The sequence below is a fragment of the Strigops habroptila genome, chromosome 9, assembly GCF_004027225.2.
Source record: "Strigops habroptila isolate Jane chromosome 9, bStrHab1.2.pri, whole genome shotgun sequence".
NCBI classification, from domain to species: domain Eukaryota; kingdom Metazoa; phylum Chordata; class Aves; order Psittaciformes; family Psittacidae; genus Strigops; species Strigops habroptila.
Genome location: NC_044285.2, coordinates 36,723,770 through 36,745,363, shown reverse-complemented (window position 1 = coordinate 36,745,363; position 21,594 = coordinate 36,723,770). Strand labels below are relative to the sequence as shown.

The 21,594-nt window shown below is 41.4% G+C and overlaps 3 protein-coding genes across 3 annotated transcripts in view; 1 reads left to right on the top strand and 2 right to left on the bottom strand.

Annotated features, from left to right (window-relative positions):
* Nucleotides 1–6,090, bottom strand: part of ATG4A (autophagy related 4A cysteine peptidase) — a 26,059-nt gene extending 19,969 nt beyond the window's left edge. Inside the window, exons 1-2 of the mRNA XM_030497532.1 lie at nt 6,082–6,090; nt 2,554–2,562 (exon numbers count right to left, since the gene is read on the bottom strand). The gene's annotated coding sequence lies outside the window, so the exon portion shown is untranslated. The remainder of the gene's footprint in view (nt 1–2,553; nt 2,563–6,081) is intronic.
* PSMD10 (proteasome 26S subunit, non-ATPase 10) overlaps nt 1–21,594 on the top strand; it is a 56,021-nt gene that overhangs the window by 7,028 nt on the left and 27,399 nt on the right. The window lies entirely within an intron of this gene.
* Nucleotides 826–21,594, bottom strand: VSIG1 (V-set and immunoglobulin domain containing 1). The gene is made up of 8 exons (XM_030497072.1): nt 21,558–21,594; nt 18,089–18,249; nt 11,618–11,725; nt 5,584–5,782; nt 3,985–4,140; nt 3,179–3,298; nt 2,540–2,669; nt 826–1,110 (listed from the first exon to the last, which is right to left on the bottom strand). Exons 1-8 carry the CDS (start codon nt 21,592–21,594, stop codon nt 927–929), a joined length of 1,095 nt encoding a protein of 364 aa, XP_030352932.1. The 3' UTR covers nt 826–926.

Sequence of the window (21,594 nt, the reverse complement as noted above, 5' to 3'; positions counted from 1 at the left end):
CCGTGTTGTACAGCAGGCAGTATTAACTTCTAAGTTTTGAAAACAGCTGTATCTGTATGTCATGAGGATTCTGACACCCTGTGCCTATCATAACAAGCCTTGTGAGGGATTTAGATTTCCAGCTCCTGTTGTCTGGAAACCAGTCAATTGATGTCTGAACTGGGTACCTGAATGCTAGTTCCATTAAACTGAACTGCTGAAACGCACAACTCTGGAATGCTGGTGCCTCGGGAACTTTAAAAGTGAGAAGGTCACTGTTAACAAAATGTATTCCACATCTGGCAGCAACAGGGTAGAAGTTTCCAGGCTTCTTTCTTTTTTTTTTACTTTAAGTGGAATTCAAACACAAAAGATTTCATTGTTCCAGGTCTTAACATGTGTTTCTGCACTCTGATGGACATTGATGAAACCTCTTTTTACTTCTGATGTGCAAAGTCAGAGCCTTTAAACATTGCAGTGTGTTGGCCTTGATGTTTGTCCTTGGTGCACAGGAAACACAAGTTTGGCTAACACTGTTTCTGGAGAAGACTGCTGTGGTTCAGAACTGTATAGATACATACAGCATCACTGAGAGGTGACTGGAAAGCTCTTACTTTTGTTAAATGCTCCAGCCCATTTCATAATTGGTTTTGCAAAATAGGTTGGATAAACAGTCTTTCAGACTGAGAAGAGACTGATAAAAGACTGATAGTCTTTTTAGACTTATGTACAATTATAACCAGATAATAAATGAAGTTTTGTTAACTCTAAAGGCCAAATCTTCAGCTGTTCACAAAGTGCATGTGTAACAGACCTTTTTCAATCTCCAGTGCAGTGGTTCACAATACAAATACCCATTTAAGTTTTAGTAATGCCTCTATGTTAATTCAATGACAACAATTTTTATAGAAAGGGGTCCAAAGCTGACAAGGAAAACTGTATTAAAACTAGGCTATTTCTTCTTTTTCCACTTCTTGCTTCTCATCATTCTCAGGTGTTCCAGAGGCTGCTGTCTCATCAACACTAGGGTATTCATTTGTTGCATTGCTTGGTGGAACTGTGGTTGCAGGAATGTTTTCTTCATTAGGTACCTGAACATATTCTGCATTGGGTTGTTTCTGAGCCATTTCTCTGCAGGAAGACAGGATGAGGATTGTGATTTCACATGTTGAAATCCCATCTACACTAGACTCTTTCAAAAGAGTGAGTCTTTGTGGTTTTGTTGTCTGAAAGTAACCCCCATATTATTATGACTGTTCCAAGAGACATGAAAAGGCTACAACATCCCTGCTGCTAAGAGAGAAAGAGTGACAGCTTGTTAGATAATAAGACTGATTTGCATCATTGCTTAAGCGATCCTGTTAGAATAAAATGGATTTTAGTATGTTTAAATGCTACACCAGGAAAGCAAAATAGGAAACCGAGTGCTGGCAAACAGTGTCTGAGGAGGGACAGCAGAACACACTGCTTGGTGCAAGCTTTCTGTGAAGTTCCATGCAGATCTGGTGTCCCAGTAAGTGTATTAAAAATAGAGTGCAGTCAGAACAAGAGTTATGAAAAAGCTAAAATCTAGAGAAAGATTTTTAGCAACAGGTATGGATTCCATTTATCTTATCAAAAGAATAAACCAACCCCCGATATTTAAGCAGTTTCACATGTAAAAAAGAGCAGATGCTAGTGGGTTAGTTCAGTGAAATAAGATTTATTAGGATCTGAGCACACAGTTAGATGTTAATGCTACATCGATTGAAAGCAGAAAGCAGGTGTGTGAGTGACAGGCCACTGGTCTGGATTAGCAGAATTCTGCATCAAGTCTTAGACCTGTGCTACAGGGAAGTGGCCAGATGACAAATATGGTTTTTTCTGGCCTCAGCTACATGTATTCATTTAGCATTTAACATCACGGGGCTAAAGACAGTCTGTGTAACGTATGAGATCATCCCTATTCTGAAGATTTGGCAATTTACAGAAAAAATGAGCAACCAAAGCACAGAGGAAAAGACATTTCCAGAGCAGGATCAAAATGGACATTCTGGGCTCCATTCTGTTGCCTAAACCTTGTGTCTCCTGCCGTTTTAGGCACCTTAGAGCACCCAAGGCATGTGTCCTATAATTTCAAATAGCACTGAATTGAGCCCTCTGTGTTAAATCCAGTAACGCACTGGGTTACTGATGATTACTGCTGAGGCAACCTTTAGATGCTGTTCCTTGTTTGACTTCCTCCAGCTGCCATTAGCAGTCGCCATTAACTTTTAAAGATTAAAAACTGTTTTTCCAACTTGCCACATTTAGTTTGCAGGGCTTAAAAAACCTTTTACTAGTTTAGATACTGCTAAGTGGTAGCTGCCTGTAAACATAGGGAAGAGGGTAGTGGCAACGTCTGTTACAAGAGCAACAGCTTAGAAGTCACACAAAAGCAAATATTTTCACTCTGGAAGTTTTCTCAAAACCTGTATTATTGACCCTTCAAAAATGATTAATTATATTTTACTTCAGTTCTGGATTATCAGCAATGCTTTACAGAAATAATTGTCTTAAAATGAAGCAAACAAATTCTTACTGCATCTCGTTAGTTGATGTCTTCTTAGTCTTTTTTGCCTTCTTGCTTAAGACCCAAACGATAACGCAAATGATGGCAGCTGCGAGAACTGCTCCAATTAATGCTCCAGCAACAATACCACCATCTGAATCTGCGAAGAAGAAAAGACCACTTTACTTTTTAAAAAGTACTTATAGCAAAATCCCATGGAAATTTAGAGGAGGAGCCTTTAGAAGAAAGAAGGCATTGGATTCAAAGAACTAAAAAACTGACTGATAGCTGGATTTCCAGGAGGGAAGCCAAAGATTCTCTAGGAAAGAGAACTGTGCTTGTATGACCTTTGCTGCCTCCTGTCTTGTTGGTTAGCTCCCTGTCCCAACAAACCCAATGTGTATGCCTGCTCTAAACTCCGTGTCTGTTGGTTCTCAGTAAAGGCTCTGCAGTCAGAGTTAGGTTCAGCTCCTGCTCCCAGTGTAAAATCAGTTGTCCGGGTCAGTGTAAATTCTGGGCATACCACGATGAAAACTCCAGAGGTCTCCAAAGCCCATTCTGTTATTACTTGAAAAAAAAAATCTATGCTTTAAAGTTGTTACAGCATTTTCCTGCAAACTGTGCATGTCTTACATCAACTATGAGATTACTTTCATGCATGAGACTTACGGTTTGTAGTTAGGTCAAGCTCACAGGTACTGTTCCCCAGGATGTTGCTGGCTACGCACCGGTAATACCCAGTTTCAAAGGTGGTGAGATTGCCAATGTAAAGAATGCCAGTGTTTGGATCTGTGGCAAACAGAGAGCAGATACTGATTACTGTTTGTGTACTGTAGAGGCCAACCATTTTCTTTAGTTGGTCATACTGAGAGCCATTAAGAGATTAGAAACAGGGTTCTCCAATTATTCATTCTTTCGGGGATTTTCATATTCTTTAAATAAGAAGCATTTACCTTCTGTGAAAATTACTACAGTGGGTTCTGTAGGAGTGTATTGGAACATGAGAAATAGGCCCTTACTCTGCAATTCAGTCTGTCTGTCTGATGTTTTACCTGCACTGATACTATTATTGTCAGTGTAACTTCACAAATGAAAACGTAACAGGAACTGGAGATCTTCAGGATGGAGGTCTTAGCACCTGAACGACAAATTGACTATTCTAAGTTGACTTAAATTTCTGAGGGAAGGGAAATGGAAAGGGCATAAACATTTCTTCCATTTTAACAATTTAAAGTAATAGCATAGGCAAGACTGTAACATGCCACCAGATTTGTATTAAAACAAATAGAAAAAAGCCCTGTGTTTGTGACAGCTATCAGTTGATTTGAATTAAGTAAAAATAACGCTTTTGTGACATTGACCATCAGAAGAGGAGGATAAGGTTTAACTATCATATGTGATACATAGTGTTTGAAATGACTGGTGCTAAGGAACTCCACATTTTGAACATGGTATAGTAGTTGTGTCTTACGTACTGAGTTGTTCCGTCACAGGCTTGAGGGTATTGTCAGCTACTTTGTACCAGCGGTAGGTAGGGTGAGGCAATCCTTCCTCACATCTGCATAAGAGGTGGATTAGATGGCCTTTTTCAGGGGTTCCTTCTATTTTGCAGAAAGGTGTTGACGGTTTGACTGTAAAATAACAACAAGGAGAACAAACACATCATGAGTACATATCCAGGGGCAAGCATCCGCCTTGAGTTCTGATATTGCACATGTAAAATTGAACCCCATCTACAGATTTCCATCCAGGAGCAGAATATTGTTCATAGATCTGACCAAAGGCTCTCCCATGAAGATTTGAGTAATATTAAGTATATATACGTGGCCTAAGATATATTTTAATAGATAGGCAAATGATATTGGAATCACATTCTTAAAGTGGCTTTGATTTGTCACTCTGATTAGGTATGAATTCTCAATACAAAAGCAATTATTAGAATGGGTTAGTACAAACTTTTATCTTATCAAGAAGTATCTTATGTACTGCTTTTCATTCTTTCTGTCCTGTTCGTGGTTGAACTATTGCTTTCTTCCATCCAAAACAGACTTTGTACTACTTCCATCCAACACATACTAAGTTTCTAGAGTTCCCAAGAATTGGGGTGAGCCAAATCCCTTGGGCTGTACTGCTGCCTCACCCTAGATTTACACAAGTCATCATGACCAACATTATGTAAAGTTAGTAAAATTTTGGTCTTTGCTGGGGCTGGATGTAATCATAGAATCACAGAATCATACAAAGGTCACCACTGCAGGTCCAACCCCTCCTGCAGTGAGCATCTTCAACTAGATCAGGTTCCCCAGAACCGCATCCAGCCTGGCCTTGAATGTCTCCAGAGATGGTGCATCTGCCAGCTCTCTGGGCAACCTGTTCCAGTATTTTACCACCCTCATTGTAAAGAATTCTTCCTCACATCGAGCTGGAATCTCCCCTCTTTCAGATTAAAAGCATCACCCCTTGTTCTATTGCAACAGGCCCTGCTAAAAAGTCTCTCCCCATCTTTCTTATAGGCCCCTTTTAAGAACTGAAAGGCTGCAATAAGGTCTCCCCAGAGTCTTCTCTTCTCCAAGCTGAACAACCAACCCCAACTCTCTCAACCGTTCCTCATAGGAGGAGTAAGTTGTCACTCCCAGCTGAAAGGGCTTTTCGTTTTAATCAAAGTTAATATCACTTTGTTTTCCAATATGAAGAATGGAGTGAAGCTGGGTAATTCCAGATACCTGCTTACCTGCTGACACGGGCTAGCATTTTGAGAGCACAAGGTGAATCTGAAGTGAATTCCACTTGTGGGATAATGGGATTTTACTGTAGGTCAAGCAAGGGGAGCTGCAGAGCGGTATCAGGTCTGCTTTGGCTGGTAGCTAGAGGGCACCCCAGGCTCTGCCTGCCTCCAGAGCCCTTGGAAAATCTCTGCGTCAGTGCATCTCTGCAAGGCCTTTTCCTGCATCATGGGCCTTGTTTATCACAGTTCTGTTATTCCCTCTGGTCCTGCGTATATTCAGCTGTGAATTCAGTGTTTCATAATAAGGGAGGAAAAGGACAGCACAGCAGTAGAGAGGAGAGGTGCTTACCCAGCACGTTGACAATCACGGATTTTTGACTCTGTCCAGCATCACCCTGTGGGCTGAAAACTTCACAGGTGTAGGAACCAGTGTCTGAGGGCTGCATGTTGGAGATTGTTATTGATGCATTCCCTGGACCTGTTGCAGCTGTTATCCTGTTCTTAAACTCTCCATAGGTGTAAGACTGGCCTTCTGAATAATAATAGATCTGTGATAAAGAATCAATTGTTAGTTTGGTAACAAGAGATATTCCTGCTGCTTTGTTTGGTACTCATAATTGGAATACAGTTGATTTCTGATTAAAACCTTAATGTTACCCCCTTTCTCGCCCCCTCCCACAAGAAAGCAGACATGAAAATGTGGTACATTTAAACATATATTTCTAGTGTTTTTTAAAAGACAACCTTTTCAGAAATGGGATTTTGTAATTGTGTAATTGGACAGTAGGTAGTTGTTTGTGGATACTCCAGTCACAGACTGATGCATTTGCAAAAACAAAGGTGAGACCATTGACCACTGTATGACAATTCTATGAATAAATGCCAAGTCATGCACAATGAATAGCAGTACTAATTAAAGCACGAATAATTTGTGATATTACTAATAAGCGGCGCAGTAGAAGATTGTGACAAGAATGGACCTGTCATTGGCTGCAGAGCTTTCCAAATGCAGAAGCTAGCAAACAGAACTGCAGTGAATCCACAAGACATACATCTGAGCAAACAAGGCGCCTGATCTGTCGGCAGTAAATTTGGAAGCAATAAAAACACAGTCCAAGAACACCAGCAAAATCATCACACATGCAATTAGAGCAATGATGCTGTTCTCCTTGTTTGTGTAATCAGGGTCAGAGACAGTGTCATGGACTATTTTGGGGTTTTTGAGTATATACCGTAGGTGGAAGTCAAGAATACTTGGCCTCAGTGCTTGGAGAGGCAGTTATTTGGGATCAAGAAATTCCCCCTTTACGAAACAGTAAAAAATGTTTTGCATAATTAGAGACATAGCAAGGATAAATGTCTCTCAGGAATGTAACATTTCCTCCCAAACAAAAATTTGTTGTCTAACGTTGACTGATTTCACTGACTTCATTAGCAACAATTGTAATTAACAGCACTGTGGGAGTAGAATTGGCCTCACAAGTTTATAAGCCCAAACCTGTTGTCTGTTAACTGAGAGGTTGAATTGTGCTCATTGTGGAGCCTGGTTGGTAGTCTGAGGCTTGGGCCTTAAGTCTATTTAGGAACTAGTATCAGATTTTCTTTTTGGTCAAAGTTCCCTGCCTTTAGGGATGCTGCAGGCAAGAATTATAATTTGCTTTACTTTGCAGAGCAACTGATTGCATTTCGAATGAAGAATATTTTATTCTTAATTCTGTTTATCCACCCTGATACGGTGTTGACTGAAGTCTTTAAGCAAAGTTATCTGAAAGCCTTTATTAGCTTAAGGCAAGCTACACCCCAAACCTGCCAGAGCACAGCTGGTTTATGCAACGATAAGGCTTTGAAATGAAGGTCAGAACCCAGGCTGCACAGCACCAGCAGCTCCGGTACTGCAGCTTGGCCCCAGCTCAAGTGCAGTTTTGCCAGACTTTATCTTTCCCTGCCCCAGGATTACAAACACCAGGTACAATTGACGCAGGGCTCTGAATGCCAAAGCTACGCTACTGCCTCTCCAGCATGTGGGAAACTGGGGGTTGCACTTAGGAACCATAAGAGTGCAGTGTGAGCACAGTGGCAGGCTAGATTGGAAAGTGTGCTGAACAGCTGGATAGACTCTGGATAGACAGTTCCCATTGTCTGCATGCAGTGTCATCAGTTTTGAGACTGATTTTATGCTTTTCAAGTGTCTGTCTGCAAAATATTGCACCTCTATTGCAAAACTAGAGTCTGGATGCACACCCTTGTATTCCCCGAGGAAGAAAAGTGTTCAAAATAAGGGGTTTGGTTTAAACAAATCGCTCATCAAAAAACTGATCGACCTGTAATTACAAAAACACACTGGCCACACATGTCTCATTCTACATTTATCCAAGGGTGAGCATCAATAGAGTGTTACACACTGTTCCTTGCAAGAGTCCTAAGTTACAAGAACTGTGACTTCTGACTTCAGGCTCCTCTTAAGCTGACATTCCTATACAGATCTGAGCAGTACTGGGCTGGATTTGCATCTCCTCTCGATCAATTGCATCTGTTTGAGTGGGATAGAGAAAGAGCTTCCATCAGCTCTTCACACTAATGTGAAATAAAGTTGTACAATGACTTAAATGAAGCAGTATGTGGCTTGCATGAGAGGAGAGGGAAGCCCATTATATCCTACTAAAAGGCCTGATTACTGGAAAAAGGGGCTAAATTCTACATGGTCTACCTCAGAGTGATCTGGGATTTATGTGAGAGTAAGCAATAGCACTGAGTGCTAGCTTAGCTATAGCACGTGTTCCTGGGAAACAGGACTGGCACTACAAGTCTTGAATGCAGTCAGGGCATGCCAGTAAACATTAGAGAGGAGCAAGTGCTCCTTGGTATGTTTGATGTGAAGTCAGGGTGAATTATGTATCTAAGCCCTCGTACAATACACTGAGAAATGAAATCCCTGTGTTCCCTCTTCCTGTCTGAATGCATGCAGAGAAAATATTTTGTGTACACTGTTAAATCTGAGGCAGGTGTCAATGCAGCAGAGAATATTTGTTCTCTACATGGATTTAAACAGAATCTTTCTGCTTTGGGTTTTGGTTTGGTTTTTTTTTCTCCCAACTATGAACATAAAGGCAGTGGAACGTCTTAAGGAAAGACCTTCAGTTCCTCCGCGGGCTCCTGCCTGTTCTTCTGCTCCTGTATGATGCTTATCTCACTAGCTCTGGAGTTTGTTGCCTGAAGGAAGGTGGTAAACACCAAAAAGGCTGAGTAATGTTATGATTAATTACTGAGTGTATATCTTGTCCCAGAGGTATGATTGGATTGTGTACACAGGAAATTTCATTTAAGAGGAATATGTTTCAGTTAACTGGCTGTGAATTCATAGCCTGTTTTAAGCAATACACTCAAAATGGATATTTTAAACCCTTTTTCAAAGTGTTTTTATGCTGTCCTTGAAAGCTCATGTTTGTGGCTTTCAAACAGCTGAAATGAAAATCATTGCAAAAATGTTTCTGTTCCATTTCAACAGTAAAAAACTCGTTTTCTGTTGAAGATATACAAGACTTTTATGGGGGGCAACTGACAGCTAATGTTCCCTCCCACAGAGACACATCTCATTGACATTTCATTTCACTTAAAATGTCCCTAAAGTGCTTGTATGGGAGAACTGTAAATTTAGTCAATGGCAGACTTTTTCTGGAAGCCTTTTTAATACATTTAAAGTGCAACATTTTGAATATAAAAAAAATAAATATGTAAGAGATCTGCTGTGCTTCTGTTGAAAAAAATTAGCTTTTTATGTCCTCAAGCAAATCATGAGCAGCTCTGGTGAAGTTGATGATTTACCAGCATAAAAACAATACTGCGGGTGCAGTAATGGTCGCTGCTTCTCCTTACCAGCTAGTTTGCTCAGGCAAGTTTTTATGTCATGATGCTTTTTCACATTTCATGGGAGCAGCTGCCTGGGATGAGTAATGAAACAACTGACAGAAGAAAGCGGAGATTATCACTCCTCAGAATGCTGTCCCTAATAACTGCACCATCTGAAACACCAGTTTCTGCAAAACAGCTAAGTTGCCCAAAAAATGTCTCCCTGACCTTCAAAAGGACTGCAGTTCTCTTGGGTGTGCAGCCTGTGGGCCAGGCACTGCCTAAAGCCACTAATGTCAGCGGGCATCTTCCTCGGCTTTCTCAAGCTGTGGTATAGTTTCCTATGTATTGCCACAGCGACAGTTTCTGCTGCAACCAAGAAGAGGATTTGGGCTCATAGGCTTCCAAAGCAGTAGAGTCAATTATTTGTGTACCTGTTTGTAACCCGAATCACAATCAAGACAGGGAATTGGGAATGATCACACTTGTTTCGAAGACAATCTCAGTAACCTCTATGTAGTCTAGATACTGGAGGCAAAGTTATTTTTGTCCCTGGTTCTGAAAGATCTAGTACATGAAATCACATGTCCTTTCCCTCTCCTTTAGCCTGACTTGTGGGAAGGCTGCTCCACTCCTAGTGTGGTGGTGAGGAGAGTATTCGCCTGCGGAGGAAGCAGTTGGCAAAGCTGAGGCTGAGCTGACGATTTTCAAAGGCTGCCAGATGCTTGGCAGAGAGCGAGGGACCTACCTACGGGTTTTCTGTATACAGCTTCTATAGAAAGATCTTCCTCAGGGTGTGGAGGGGGTGTGTGAGAAAGCAGGCAGTAAATTAGAAGAAACATGCCTCCATCTGCTTCCTTTCTTCCTGGGGCAGGACAAATACAAACTAGAATTTGCATAAATATGTGATGCAGTGACACCAGGAGTAGGGGGGTGGGAGGAATATTGCTGTATGTGCCCAGTGCATCTGGATATCAAAATTGTAAGATGAGATGTACTTGAAGATGTGTTATAAAACATCCCTCTTAATCTCCACAGAAGTATTGATTTCCTGTCTGAGGGGCAGTTTCAGGACATGACTTCCTTTCCAGTACCTTCTTCCCTTCCGCAGCCCCTTCTCGCTTTCCCCCATGAGCAGATGCAAAGCTCCACCATCCTGTTCAATGATGTTTCTCTAGGCTGATGTGTTCAGCACCCAATTCCCAGTCTTTGCCAGGGGAGATGTAAAGCTCGGGCATTCAGAAGGACCTGTCACTGGGGTGTTCTATAATTTTCTGTTGACATTCTCTCAAGCTACTAGAAAAAGAACTGTTAAAGTCTCTTTCTCAGCGATAAATGCAAAGGAGAATATTAACAACTTCACTGCTTTTGTCTCTTTTTGAATTCTGAGTACAGACAGAATTGATAAAATAACAAGGGAAAAAAAATGTTCATCACTCCTTTAAGCATCTTGCCATCTAATTAGAGAACAAATGCCACACACTCAGAGTGTTAATTAAAGCCCAAGGCTCAGTTTCTGAACTCGGCTAGATAAGGAAGCAAATGCTCACGCGTGCATTGGTTTCTTTGACGTGTGCCATGTGACTGAGTCTGGCCCCAAATGCCTTTTTTCATCCACAGCTTCTTTTCACACATTTTTGTCAGAACTCTGATCTGCCAGACTGCAGCAGGGATATTATGTCCTGCATTACTGGGATTTTTGCATGGGTAATTGAGGACGTTGATAATGACTAGAAGCATCTTGTCACAATTGCGCATTGCTAGAAGAAGAAAGGGATGCAGTCAGAAGCCTTAAAGGATTAATCATTCAGCAGCTTTAACTGGTGCAAAATACTTTTGAGAAGCAGCTCTTTCATGTTGTCACAGTATCATTCTTGTGGCTGAACTATTAGTGAATAATTTCTAAAGTGCATAGAGCACAAACCTGTTTTCTCAGCACATTTGGTGTAACTGCTCTTCAGCAGTTATTATGAGACCTCAATTTACATTGGGTTGTACCCTGTACTTCATGGTGAGACAGGAATCCCACTGCAGTCAAAGAGAGTTTGGGATGGATTATGGCTGGGATGTTGAGCTGGCAGCTGAGATGAAGCCAGTTCAGCAGGCAGCTTAGTGTCCCACTGTATCTGTCACAGCTCAAAATGTTATATTCTAGAAAGAAGATCCAGGATGGGGGTTTTTTTTTTGAGCTATTCAGACTTGCTCACATTCAGCCCAGAGGCTCCTGGTGTGTGGACATGCCCTTCAGGTACCCTTTGGGTAGATTATTCCTAAAGGTTCTAGTTCAGCCACCTAGAACAGCTGTGGGGAAAAAAACAACAGCTACATCCAAAATAATTTTGATAGAGAAAAATGCAATACACAAAAAGGGTGAGTTAAAAACTCTGAATGATGCATCTGATTCAGCTTATCTCAGTCATGTGCTGGTTTGAGGTTTTCATCCAGAACATGACTACAGGCCTCACAGTAGCACAGATCTAGCAGAAGCTGTTTAGCTCTTTTTTCCCCTGAAGATCGTGGGGATTTTCTTTTCTTACCTTGTATCTCCAGCTACATCGTCCCCGTGCATCTGTCACATACACCATCTTTTGACAATGACTGACTGACTTTTCATCCATACTCAGAATACCATGACACGGGGAATGCTGTATTTGAGTAAAAATGTGCTGATCTGAGAGTTAAATGAGATTGTAAATGTTCCCCCAAAACCAAAGAGCCGCTCCTCTACACACTCCCCATCATACCATCAGTGCTGTTCGTAAGGGCAGGGTGCCTTGTGTTCAGCAGATTTTGCAGATGTGTTAAGCCTTGTTAACAGTGAGATGCAATAGAATCTTATTTCCAAGTTTTACCTAAAATTAGGTGAACTAAGGTTGAAGTCTAAAGTTTGCTCCAAACACACCAGTTACAACCTGATCACTTTATACTTGTCTCCACTTTCTTTTGTGTTCTCGCTACTGTCTGCTTCAATGTATCAGTTTATTTTATCCTTTCTCTGCAGACTGTCACCCCAGTGCCGAAGGGAACCACAGGCAGTCCACAGTAATCCCATTGACATCCAGAGTGTCACTCTGACTGCAGTGACATTGCAACAGCATCTCCATTCCTGTGCCTTGGAGGTGTTGCCTCTGCTTTCCATGAAGCTATTCCTTTGAAGTGCCTGCTCAGTCATCGAAGTGCTAGATAAAACTTGATTTTAAAAACCACCTCTAGGCAAAAAGAAATGCGTATGTATTAAAGAGGCTTTTCCAGGAAGTTTTCCTCCTGTTCTGCTTCAGGAGGTGGTTTGCACAGGATCGTCTTTGCTCACGGACTCTAATGGACTGCTCTGCTCCCGAGCCAGTGTCCCTGGCAGCACTGACAGCCTCTGCAACACATGATCTTGGTCGGTTGTGGCTGACAGCATGTGATGGGGTGTCAGGAACTGCTCATAGTACATGGGGATGAATTTGTTCTTTCAAAAGTTTGTATGGGAGCCCCACATTTATGGGGCTGGCTGGCCCCCAGCTCTCACATGGCAGCCCAGTGCCCATGCCTGTGCCTTGCTTTGCGCTGGGCAGCAGAGTTGTGCTGGCATTGGGACTGCAGGTGATCTGAATTCGGGGTTTCAGGGTGAAAGGAGCAGACACAGTCGTGCTCAGATCACTCTTCTTGTACATCTTTCCTTCCTTGGCTACATGAACAACGTGACACAAGCTTGCTCACTCCTGTGAAGATTTTGCCCAGTGGCTCATCAGGCCTGCAAGGCTGGGTAGGTATAAGGACGTGACTAGACTTGTTGTAAAGGAACAGTGCTATCTTCCTCTTCTCTTCGGTTTGCAGTAAGTTAAACCCTCTTTGCCCCTACTCACGAAGTGATACTTTCTCAGTAGTATGGATATGAGGAAAATACAGGGCTCTGGCAGGGTGAAAGTCAATATAAATGGAAGATATTCTTGCTGTTACATGCTGCTAACACTCTTTCCCTGTCAATTGCCCATCAGTAGTTTTACCAAACCAGTGTCAATATTACTGTTTGCAAATATTTCAAGCTTGCCTTTTTTTAGAGAACATTTTCATGAGAGGTCTGTCAATGGTTTTGTTTCTCTTATAAGTAACATTCATTCATGCTCCTTACTCATCTAGTGAATTTAAAGTTTCAATCAAGAATTCTGCCCTGGGCATACCTGGAGTAGCCACACAGCGTCTGATGATTTCACTCGCTTTTAGCTGTGGGTGGCCTGGGCTGGAGGCTCGAGGTGTGGCCCTGGCCGGGTTCAGGAGTTGTATTTGGCTTTGCAAGGCTGTAGCCTCGCCTGTGCAGAGTCAATAGCAGGCTTCAATCTTTCAAACATTTACTTAGGTGCTTTACACCGAGGCTGGCCGAGTGACTCAGAGCATGAAGTGAAGCACACATGTAGGTGTTGAGTTTTAGGAGTTGAGACTTTACCTTATGAACCAGGCCAGGCTGTGATCTACTCTCTTACCCTGTGTGAGCAGAGTAAGTAGTGTTTACCTCAGTTTGCCTATACATAAAATAGAGATAGTTCAGTATTGGGAAGTTCTCAAGATCCTTAGCTGGGAGTTATTATTTAAAAATGAAGTTGATCATTAAAAAGACAGGGTGCTAAGGGGTAAATGGCAAGAAGAAAGTTAAAAATACATAGGGCATCCTATTTTCCATGAGTCGATATTTGCATTATTTAGTTCAAATGAGGGGAATTACTTGCACTGGAGAAACTTCTCAGGACAAAAGCAGAGTTATGCTCCAAATAGTAAGAAGATCTATATTCACACACTATATATAGCTGCAGTGTCTTCAAAACAGCACTGAACACCTGCCATTCTGCTGTTTGCTGCCTCCCTTTTCACCAGCCTGTCTGTGAGCAGCCTGTTTGTGGTATTTCATCCTCTTGGTGTAACTGCCATGACTTACAACTGCCGAGCACCTGCACCAGCGCTGTGTAAGGTGGGCCGCGCGGAACAGATATGAAACACCAGAACAAACAGCAGAAGACACCAGCCAGCTTCACAGAGCCAGTGCTGGGAGGCAGACCTGCAACAGCGCTACAAACTGATGCACAGCACTGCCTCACCTTGAGGCAAGGTAAAATCTGGTCCTGAATACTCTGGGGCATTAAATTAACACTGGCAGTGGTCCTGATCCTGGTCTTACTGATTTCACTCGAGACATGACTGTACCCGAGCTTACATATCTCAAAACTCTGCAAAATTTGTAACATAAAGGGCAGAGTAAAATACTGACATTCTTATTGAAAAGTTAAAAAAAAAGTTATTAAAAATGGTCTCTGTGCTTATTATGTTATGTCCTAAAATCTAGTAATTTAACCCTCACGTTGTTCAAGCCAAAGACATCTTAATCATATAAATTTGCCTTAATTAATTCTAACATTCTACAGTTGTCTCTCTTATTTGCTGCCACTGTAGAGAGAAAGAGCCATATTCTCAATTACCTACATAAACATGATTTATCAAAATCAAGATTGCCCCTTCCGTATATTTGTTATGGAGAACATCCTCTCCACTTAATCTTATTATTGGGAATATACTACCCATATGAATAACATGGTCGTCAAGACATCTAGCATTTATTAAGATGCTAAGAAGTTAAAATTGCAGCAGGTGGGATAAGAAGATGTATTTTCTGCATTTTTTTTTAATAGTTGTAAATCTTCTGTCTTCAGAATATTTGGCAGAAATTTTCAACTTTAAAAAATGGAATTTGAAAATATTATCCGTTTAGTTGCTGAAAAAATGACAAATTTTAAATGGAGTCAGAATTTTCCATGAAGTTTTTCAGGGAAAATATGTGCTATTTCTAAGGAAGTATTTGTTTGTTTGTTTATTGCTGACATTTCAGAAGACTCTAAATATAAAATTCAATAATTTTCTCCCACTTAAAATGCCAGCCACTGCTCTGGTATTCAATAGATATGGTGCAAGTCTTTTCAATTCAGTTGGTTTTGTCATCTTACCAGCACATTAAATGTATTTTTGACTTGCATTTTAGTATTTAATCTAAACAACGAAAGCCAAAGCTGGCAATCTCCTCCATTACCATCCATGTATTTCCTACTTGGACAAAATGTGTAACTTAACTTCAGCTACGTGCCAAGCAACCAGGGCAAAGCCAGGTTTGCAGAAAGAGAGATTACTTTTTTGTTTAAACTTTGGGAACACACAGCATTCAGTCCTTTCTGAAACTCAGAGAAGTCACCAGCCTGAAATAGAACTAGCAACCTCGTACTGCGGTGGGTTCAGAGGGAGGCTGAAAATCCAATTTCATGTTCGGCGATGTTGGGTAATTTCTGAAACCGTATTTTCCAGAAGCAGTCACGGTCCTTTCTTCCCAGTGTCCACATTAACACAACTAATTTTGTTGTGAATAGGTTCCAAATGGTAAGGAATTGCCATGTTGTGGTGAAAAGACAGATTGTCAAGTAATCCAGGACTGAATGGGTTGCTAAAAGCATTTTTAAAGGAGTCCTGCAGCTCTCACACACGTGCACCCTCCAGGCATATCAGGAGGAGTGAAGGGCATCCTCCGAGCCTGGCTGGGCGTGCGAGCCAAGGATAACTGGTGCTGCAGCGAAAGGGATTGTTGCCTCCATGTTCAGGGAGAACGGGATTAGTCACTAACCCGTGTCCTTTCCAGACTGAGCCAACTTCATTTAATGAAAGTGCAAATCATGCATTACAAATGCATGTGTGTTGCGATGTGAAAGTGAATTTACCGTGAAATTAGTTTCAAATGGGGAGAAAACCAGATGCAGTGTTTCCCAGTGTTTCTTACAGTCTTTGTAGGCACGGCATTCCCGTTGCCTGCAATGGGAGCTGCAGCAGCTGGGAGCGAGTGCTGACAAGATCGATCCGTAAGGGTGCCCTCACATTTGGTAGCCTCGCATCAGTTAGTTCTTGTTGAGCATATTCTGAACCACCCACAGTATTTTATGATTCTATTCCTCAGGGGGTATTTTCTCATCATTGGTCACAGTCTGTGAATGGTTTTCCCTTCCTGGATGTCTTGAAACTGTCTGATTCTCCCTCTAAAATACTTGCAACTACGATTTCCTTATTTCTCATGTTTGTGACCAGAAAATTTACTGCACTTATTGTCTTGCAATATGGAAAATTTGACACAAGTAAACCAGAGAGACTCTAACCAAATCTGGAGAAGTTGGACTTGTTCCTATCTCAGTGCTGTGCTTCCCACCTGAACAAGAGATTAAAATGTATGATTTACCATACTGGATCAAAATTACAACATGTTGTACTATGCACGACTTACGAAACCTGCAGCTACCACCCTCTCATGAATAATTCTTCATTTAATAAAATAGTTTAGACTTGAAAAAAGCAAATGATGAGTAACAACTATTCATACAATTAGTCAGGCAAGGTGTGCGTGTGTCGGTCTGGCATTCACCTAGAGCCAGAATCTGGGATGGGCCCAGTGTTTGTATTTTGCACTGATACAGTCTTTACCTGTGATGTACTGAGCAGTTCTGTCTTACGTTAAATTGCTATTTCTTACATACTGGCTATGGCCATTCAATGCCAAGTACATTACATACTGTTCATTCTGCAAATTACAGACAGTCTAATTCTGTATAATTGATAAATCAAATAGAAGGTATAACTCTATCAGCAGTGGCAAACCTCCTAACATAATATTATTAGGAAATCGGTGAACATGACGAGAATATCATCAGTGTGGACTGTGACACTCTTCTAAGTCAAATCTCTTTATGTCACCTTTCAGATGTAACACCAGGCGGGACGGTTCAACTTTTAGGAGAAAAAAATGTTATCAAAGGATGAAAGCAGTGGGAGAGAAAAGGGACTGAATGTCTGAGAGGCATGAGCCCGGCACCAGGGCATGGGAAAAAAGATCACTGTCATCTTCAAGGACACAGTAACACTTCTAACCAGCATTTCTTCTTAGAAAGAAAGGGGTTGCTGATTGTTCAGCAATCATGATGAGCAAATCATAATGGGAGCTCTTACCCTGCAGGTTTTGATGTGAGTGAGATTCATGGATTAATTTCCCCTCCAAAACATCAGATTAATGGTCAGCTCTTGAAGCCTGAGCAGTAGTGTGAGTACATGTCGGAAGTTACACATGCCGTCCCTGACTCTCCACAGGCAGACCAGACTGCTCTACAAGGTCTTTACAGCCACGTGAGAGGCTTGGGCACTGGTTACACCAGGTAGCTGTCTAGTACCTGGTGTTCTTCACAGTCCCGATGCTGCCTCCATGTTGATACTCCAACCTATACTGGTTGGCTCTGTTTCCTCTTGGGGTCTCAGGAAGGGCAGGGAGCATTTGCTTTTGATCTGTAATTATCGTGCTACCACAATGACACCTGTGGAATGCTGCAAAATACCAACACAAGTTTGCCATGGCAGATTTCCTGCTATGACAGCTTACTATAGAGACCTGCCAAAACGCTCACTGCTCACGTTGTGCTGGTAGCCTGTTGAGTACTGCTCCTCTTACTGAGCACCTAAAGAGTAATCGTAGCGGCTGAGACAAGGAGCTCTAACCTGATCCTGGAATGGGGGACACATTGTCATAGGCAAGGGCGTCTCACCAGGAAAGCAGCCTTCACAATGGCAGGAAATGTCTGCCAGACAAGAGAAAAGGGAGCTGGCCCACGGGCTGGAGTGCTTGTGTGATTTTCGGACACCTGGTCTTTGCTCTGCTTCACACTTCCTGTGTGACTTGGAAGCAAGTTGTTTGAGCATCTGAATCCCTTTTGTACCTTCTCATAAGTTTCCAAAGCAGTTCAGGCATGCCAGTAGGACTAGGGAGCCTAGATAACTTTGTGCATCTGCCCCTAAATTTCATTGCACCTCAGTCCCTTGTCTTTAGGGAGGGAACACCAACATTACCTCCCTCCCTGGTTTGTGGTGAGGATAACACTATTAAATGTAATAAGGTTCTTTGAAGACTTAAGGATATCTTAAATATAACTTCATAGTAATAATAAATAAATACATCTTACGGTGTGCAGTTGGGTCTCTTTGGCACTGTAAAAGCTCCACTGAATAAAGAAGTTTCCCAGCGATCCAGAACTCGTGTATGTACAGAGGAGGGTTGCGTTGCCACCTGTAGTGACGTTCACTATCTTCTCAGGGACGGTCACCACAACACCGCTGACGTGACCTGTGGGCAGTAAGTGTGGTGAGGAGCGATCAGCCAGACCCTGGGAGCCGGCAGGAGCGCCGTGCTCCCTGTGCCATCGAGGAAACCTGTAGGACGTGTCCAGTCCTTCTTTTCAGTACATTTTCTGTGGGCCTTTGTGTGGAAATTTGAGTGATAACAAGGTGGGAGTGGGTAAAAGCTAATAAGCAAGTAAATGCCCCAGATTACCTGTGCCCTTACAACAAATAATACTCTGAAAAAGCAGAGTTTGTTTTTACATGCTTGTTCTCGCTTGCAGAGACTCGTCTGTGCACTCAGAGCCTTTCTCCTGCACTCGCAGTGCTCTCCTGTACCTTGCACTCTCACAGCTGTGTTGAGCCCTCTTTTACACCCTTCTTACCCTTATTTTTTTTTTGCAGTTACTCCTTTAGATGTCTGATCTCCTTTATGGTGGATCACCATCCCCTACAGTGTTGTCTCTTCTTACATTCTTACATTCTGACTGGAGTCAGTGGTACTGTGGGTCCCCCAGGTTGGAGCCCAGCACTTCTCTCTTGCTACCTACTTTGCTTTTCTTTAGGTTTTTAGAGTTTACATGCAGAAGCTGTTATTTTCCAATGCTTTTACATTGGAAATGTCAGACTAAGCTTTTGGGGACTGCTTTTATGATGTGAGTCGTGAGAAATTCTGTGATAACTTGAGCAACCCTTTCTGTTGTGCTCAAAACAAAAAGGGAGAAAACGTAACGTATGAGCCCTTTCCTGTAGTGTTCTGATCAGTCTTGGCTACACAGTCATATTAATGAAAGGAATCAAACACCATCTTACAATATTCATCTGTTTCTGTCCTCCATGTAAGTTACTAACAATAGTGACTTATGGCAACAAAGCGAGAGCTGTCAGAAGAATCAGTCTGAATTTCAGAGTTTTGCTAGATTACCAAGCCCGGTGTTAAAGCTACCATCTAAAGATTCTGGAAGATAATATATTTCCTTTGAGTGTAATGGAAAACATAAGTCTGTCGGAGCTTTCTATGCAAAACAGGCAAGGTGAGAACTTCATGTTATAATAATAACAATTTTCACATGGGCTTATTGCACATGTGAATGATAGAGGCAAAACATACAAATATTCTTCTCAATAAGATACCTGTGCTTCTTATGTTTGGGTGCTGCTTTTGGGAGTTTGAGCAGAACCTTTAGTAATACTGAAAGAGTATTTTGCTCAATTTATCAGCCTATGAGAGAAAACATTGTTTAAAAAAGAAATATAATCTATTTTGGCATTTTTAACCGTGTAAATCTTGCAGATTCATCAGTTGCTGCAATATGCAAACCTATCTGAACCTAGAGTCTGAACTCTTTGCAGTCTGTTTTCTTTGTTTGATGGCTTCAATAGTAAAGGCTAACTGCAAGGAAGAAGGGAATATTCTACTTTCCACATTAATGGTTGCTAGGATGAGAACTAGCAGGTTTAAACTATAGCAAGATTTCCATTATATGTGAAGACAGTTTCAGAGGAATGGTGGAGATGGACCTAAATGTGTTAAACCCTGGGGACAAAGGGGATCCCAATGCTGGCTGTAAGTCCTGCTTGTCCTGTGAGTTCACAGTAGCTTAATCGTCACTGAGATCTAATACAAAAGCCATGTAATATTATTTTAGATATCTCAGTTCACTGTTCTCAGCTTTAAGAGTTGGTCAGAGAATTCTGGCCAGGTTTACATGTATTGATTTTCTAGTCTTTGCAGGATTAAAGCTATGGTCTTTCAACACAATGTCATTCTACTGAAATTTCAATTTTCTAGTCATCTGCTCCACGTATTTCCTTTATCATTCTCTGGTTTTGGAGTCAGGAGTGCCACAGAGCCTGGCTTTTCCAGAAAAACAAATTAGTTTTAGCAGCAGCGACTCCACAAAGCATTCTCATTTCTGTGAAGCTGTGTATTTTGAAGAAACACGTTTGGTTGAAATAGGCTTCACTGTAGTAAAATTATAAAGCCAAACCCTATCAAACTTCCATTGTCCAGCGAAGCTATTTAAAGCCATCACTAATTGCAAGATGGAGCTTTTGACTGAAAATGGAGCGAACTGGACGCACAGAGCCTTTCTTCTCATCACGGAAGATAGTGGGAGTTTTGCTCTGCATTTAGTTCACTGTTTAAGGTTTCAAACTTGTAATCCCATTTCATACATACAGGCCTTTTGGTTCAAATGAAAAAAGCACGAGTAAGAAATAACTCAGTGAAAACAGCTAGTGTGAACAGACTGTAACTTGTTAAAAACAGTTGATCCGTATCTTTTACTCATCAATATTATGGTAAGACCATTTTCTTGCTACAGAGAAAGTCATTGCAGTTAATTGGGAATCATGCACTTTCACTGGAGTCCCATGCAGTTTTTAATGCTCATGGAGTAAATCCAGGTTTGCTGATCTTTTCCTAGGCACTACAGAAACCCCCAGTCAGTGCCCATCAGTATAGACACACTCCTAGTCATAAATCCAGAACTTTAAACTGAGAGGACATTGGTTTAAAAAGTATTGGTACTAACTTCTCATTGCTAAGGCAAGAATCTTTGGGGTTTATGTGTGTGAGAGAAAGAGAACAGTGGAACACCAGGGACAGCTATTGAAAATATTTCTCTAGCATCTAAACCAGCTAATTCTACCTTGAAAAGAAAACATGGAAACTGACTTCCGTTTTCTTTAGTGGATATAGAGGCTGTTCGTCTCCGTGGAACATCAGACTTAAAATGTCTGCTTCTGTATATATTGAAAATAAAGCCTAGCATGATGAAATATCCTTGAAACATGAATAATACATGATCTTTAATATATCATATAATTCCTAGATTCCACAAAGTATTATGTTCTCACTTAACTTCAGGGATTATTTGCATGCTTAAAGTTAAGAATCCCCAAAAAATTTTTGGTTGGGGTGGGCCCAAGTAAATCCAAGCATAAATCCATAGTATTTCCCAGGGTTATTATCAAAGGGAGACAAAAGCTGAACATGAGAAAACCTAATCTCAAAACGCTTGAAAGACCCTGATGTCTCTATGTAAGAGATATTTGCCTCTTCCTGGCTTTAGAGCAAAGCATTAATTTACCAAAGCTAAAATTCAGTTCTTGACCAAAAAACTCTTTCCAGTCAGTGGTCAGCTTGCTGATTTCCACAACTTGGCATAGCATTCTAGCCATGATTTTCATTCCATCCTGAAATGAACCTCGAATGTTCTCCTAGTTTGCCGGTCAGGTTCACCTGCTCTCTTCTTTCAACAAGTTCCTTTATTCCAGTGCTATTATGATCAGGTTGTTATTCTTACTTACCTGTAAGGATGGCCAGAATTGGAAATATCTTCAGCAT

Bases quoted from the DNA above. Each gene is read 5' to 3' on its own strand.
- VSIG1 (XM_030497072.1), bottom strand. From the start codon at position 21,594: ATGCTGAAGATATTTCCAATTCTGGCCATCCTTACAG. The intron at 11,726-18,088 runs GTAAGATGTATT...ACTCAAATACAG, and splicing joins AAGAGACCCAACTGCACACC to CATTCCCCGTGTCATGGTAT. The intron at 5,783-11,617 runs GTAAGAAAAGAA...TCTTTATCACAG, and splicing joins GATGTAGCTGGAGATACAAG to ATCTATTATTATTCAGAAGG.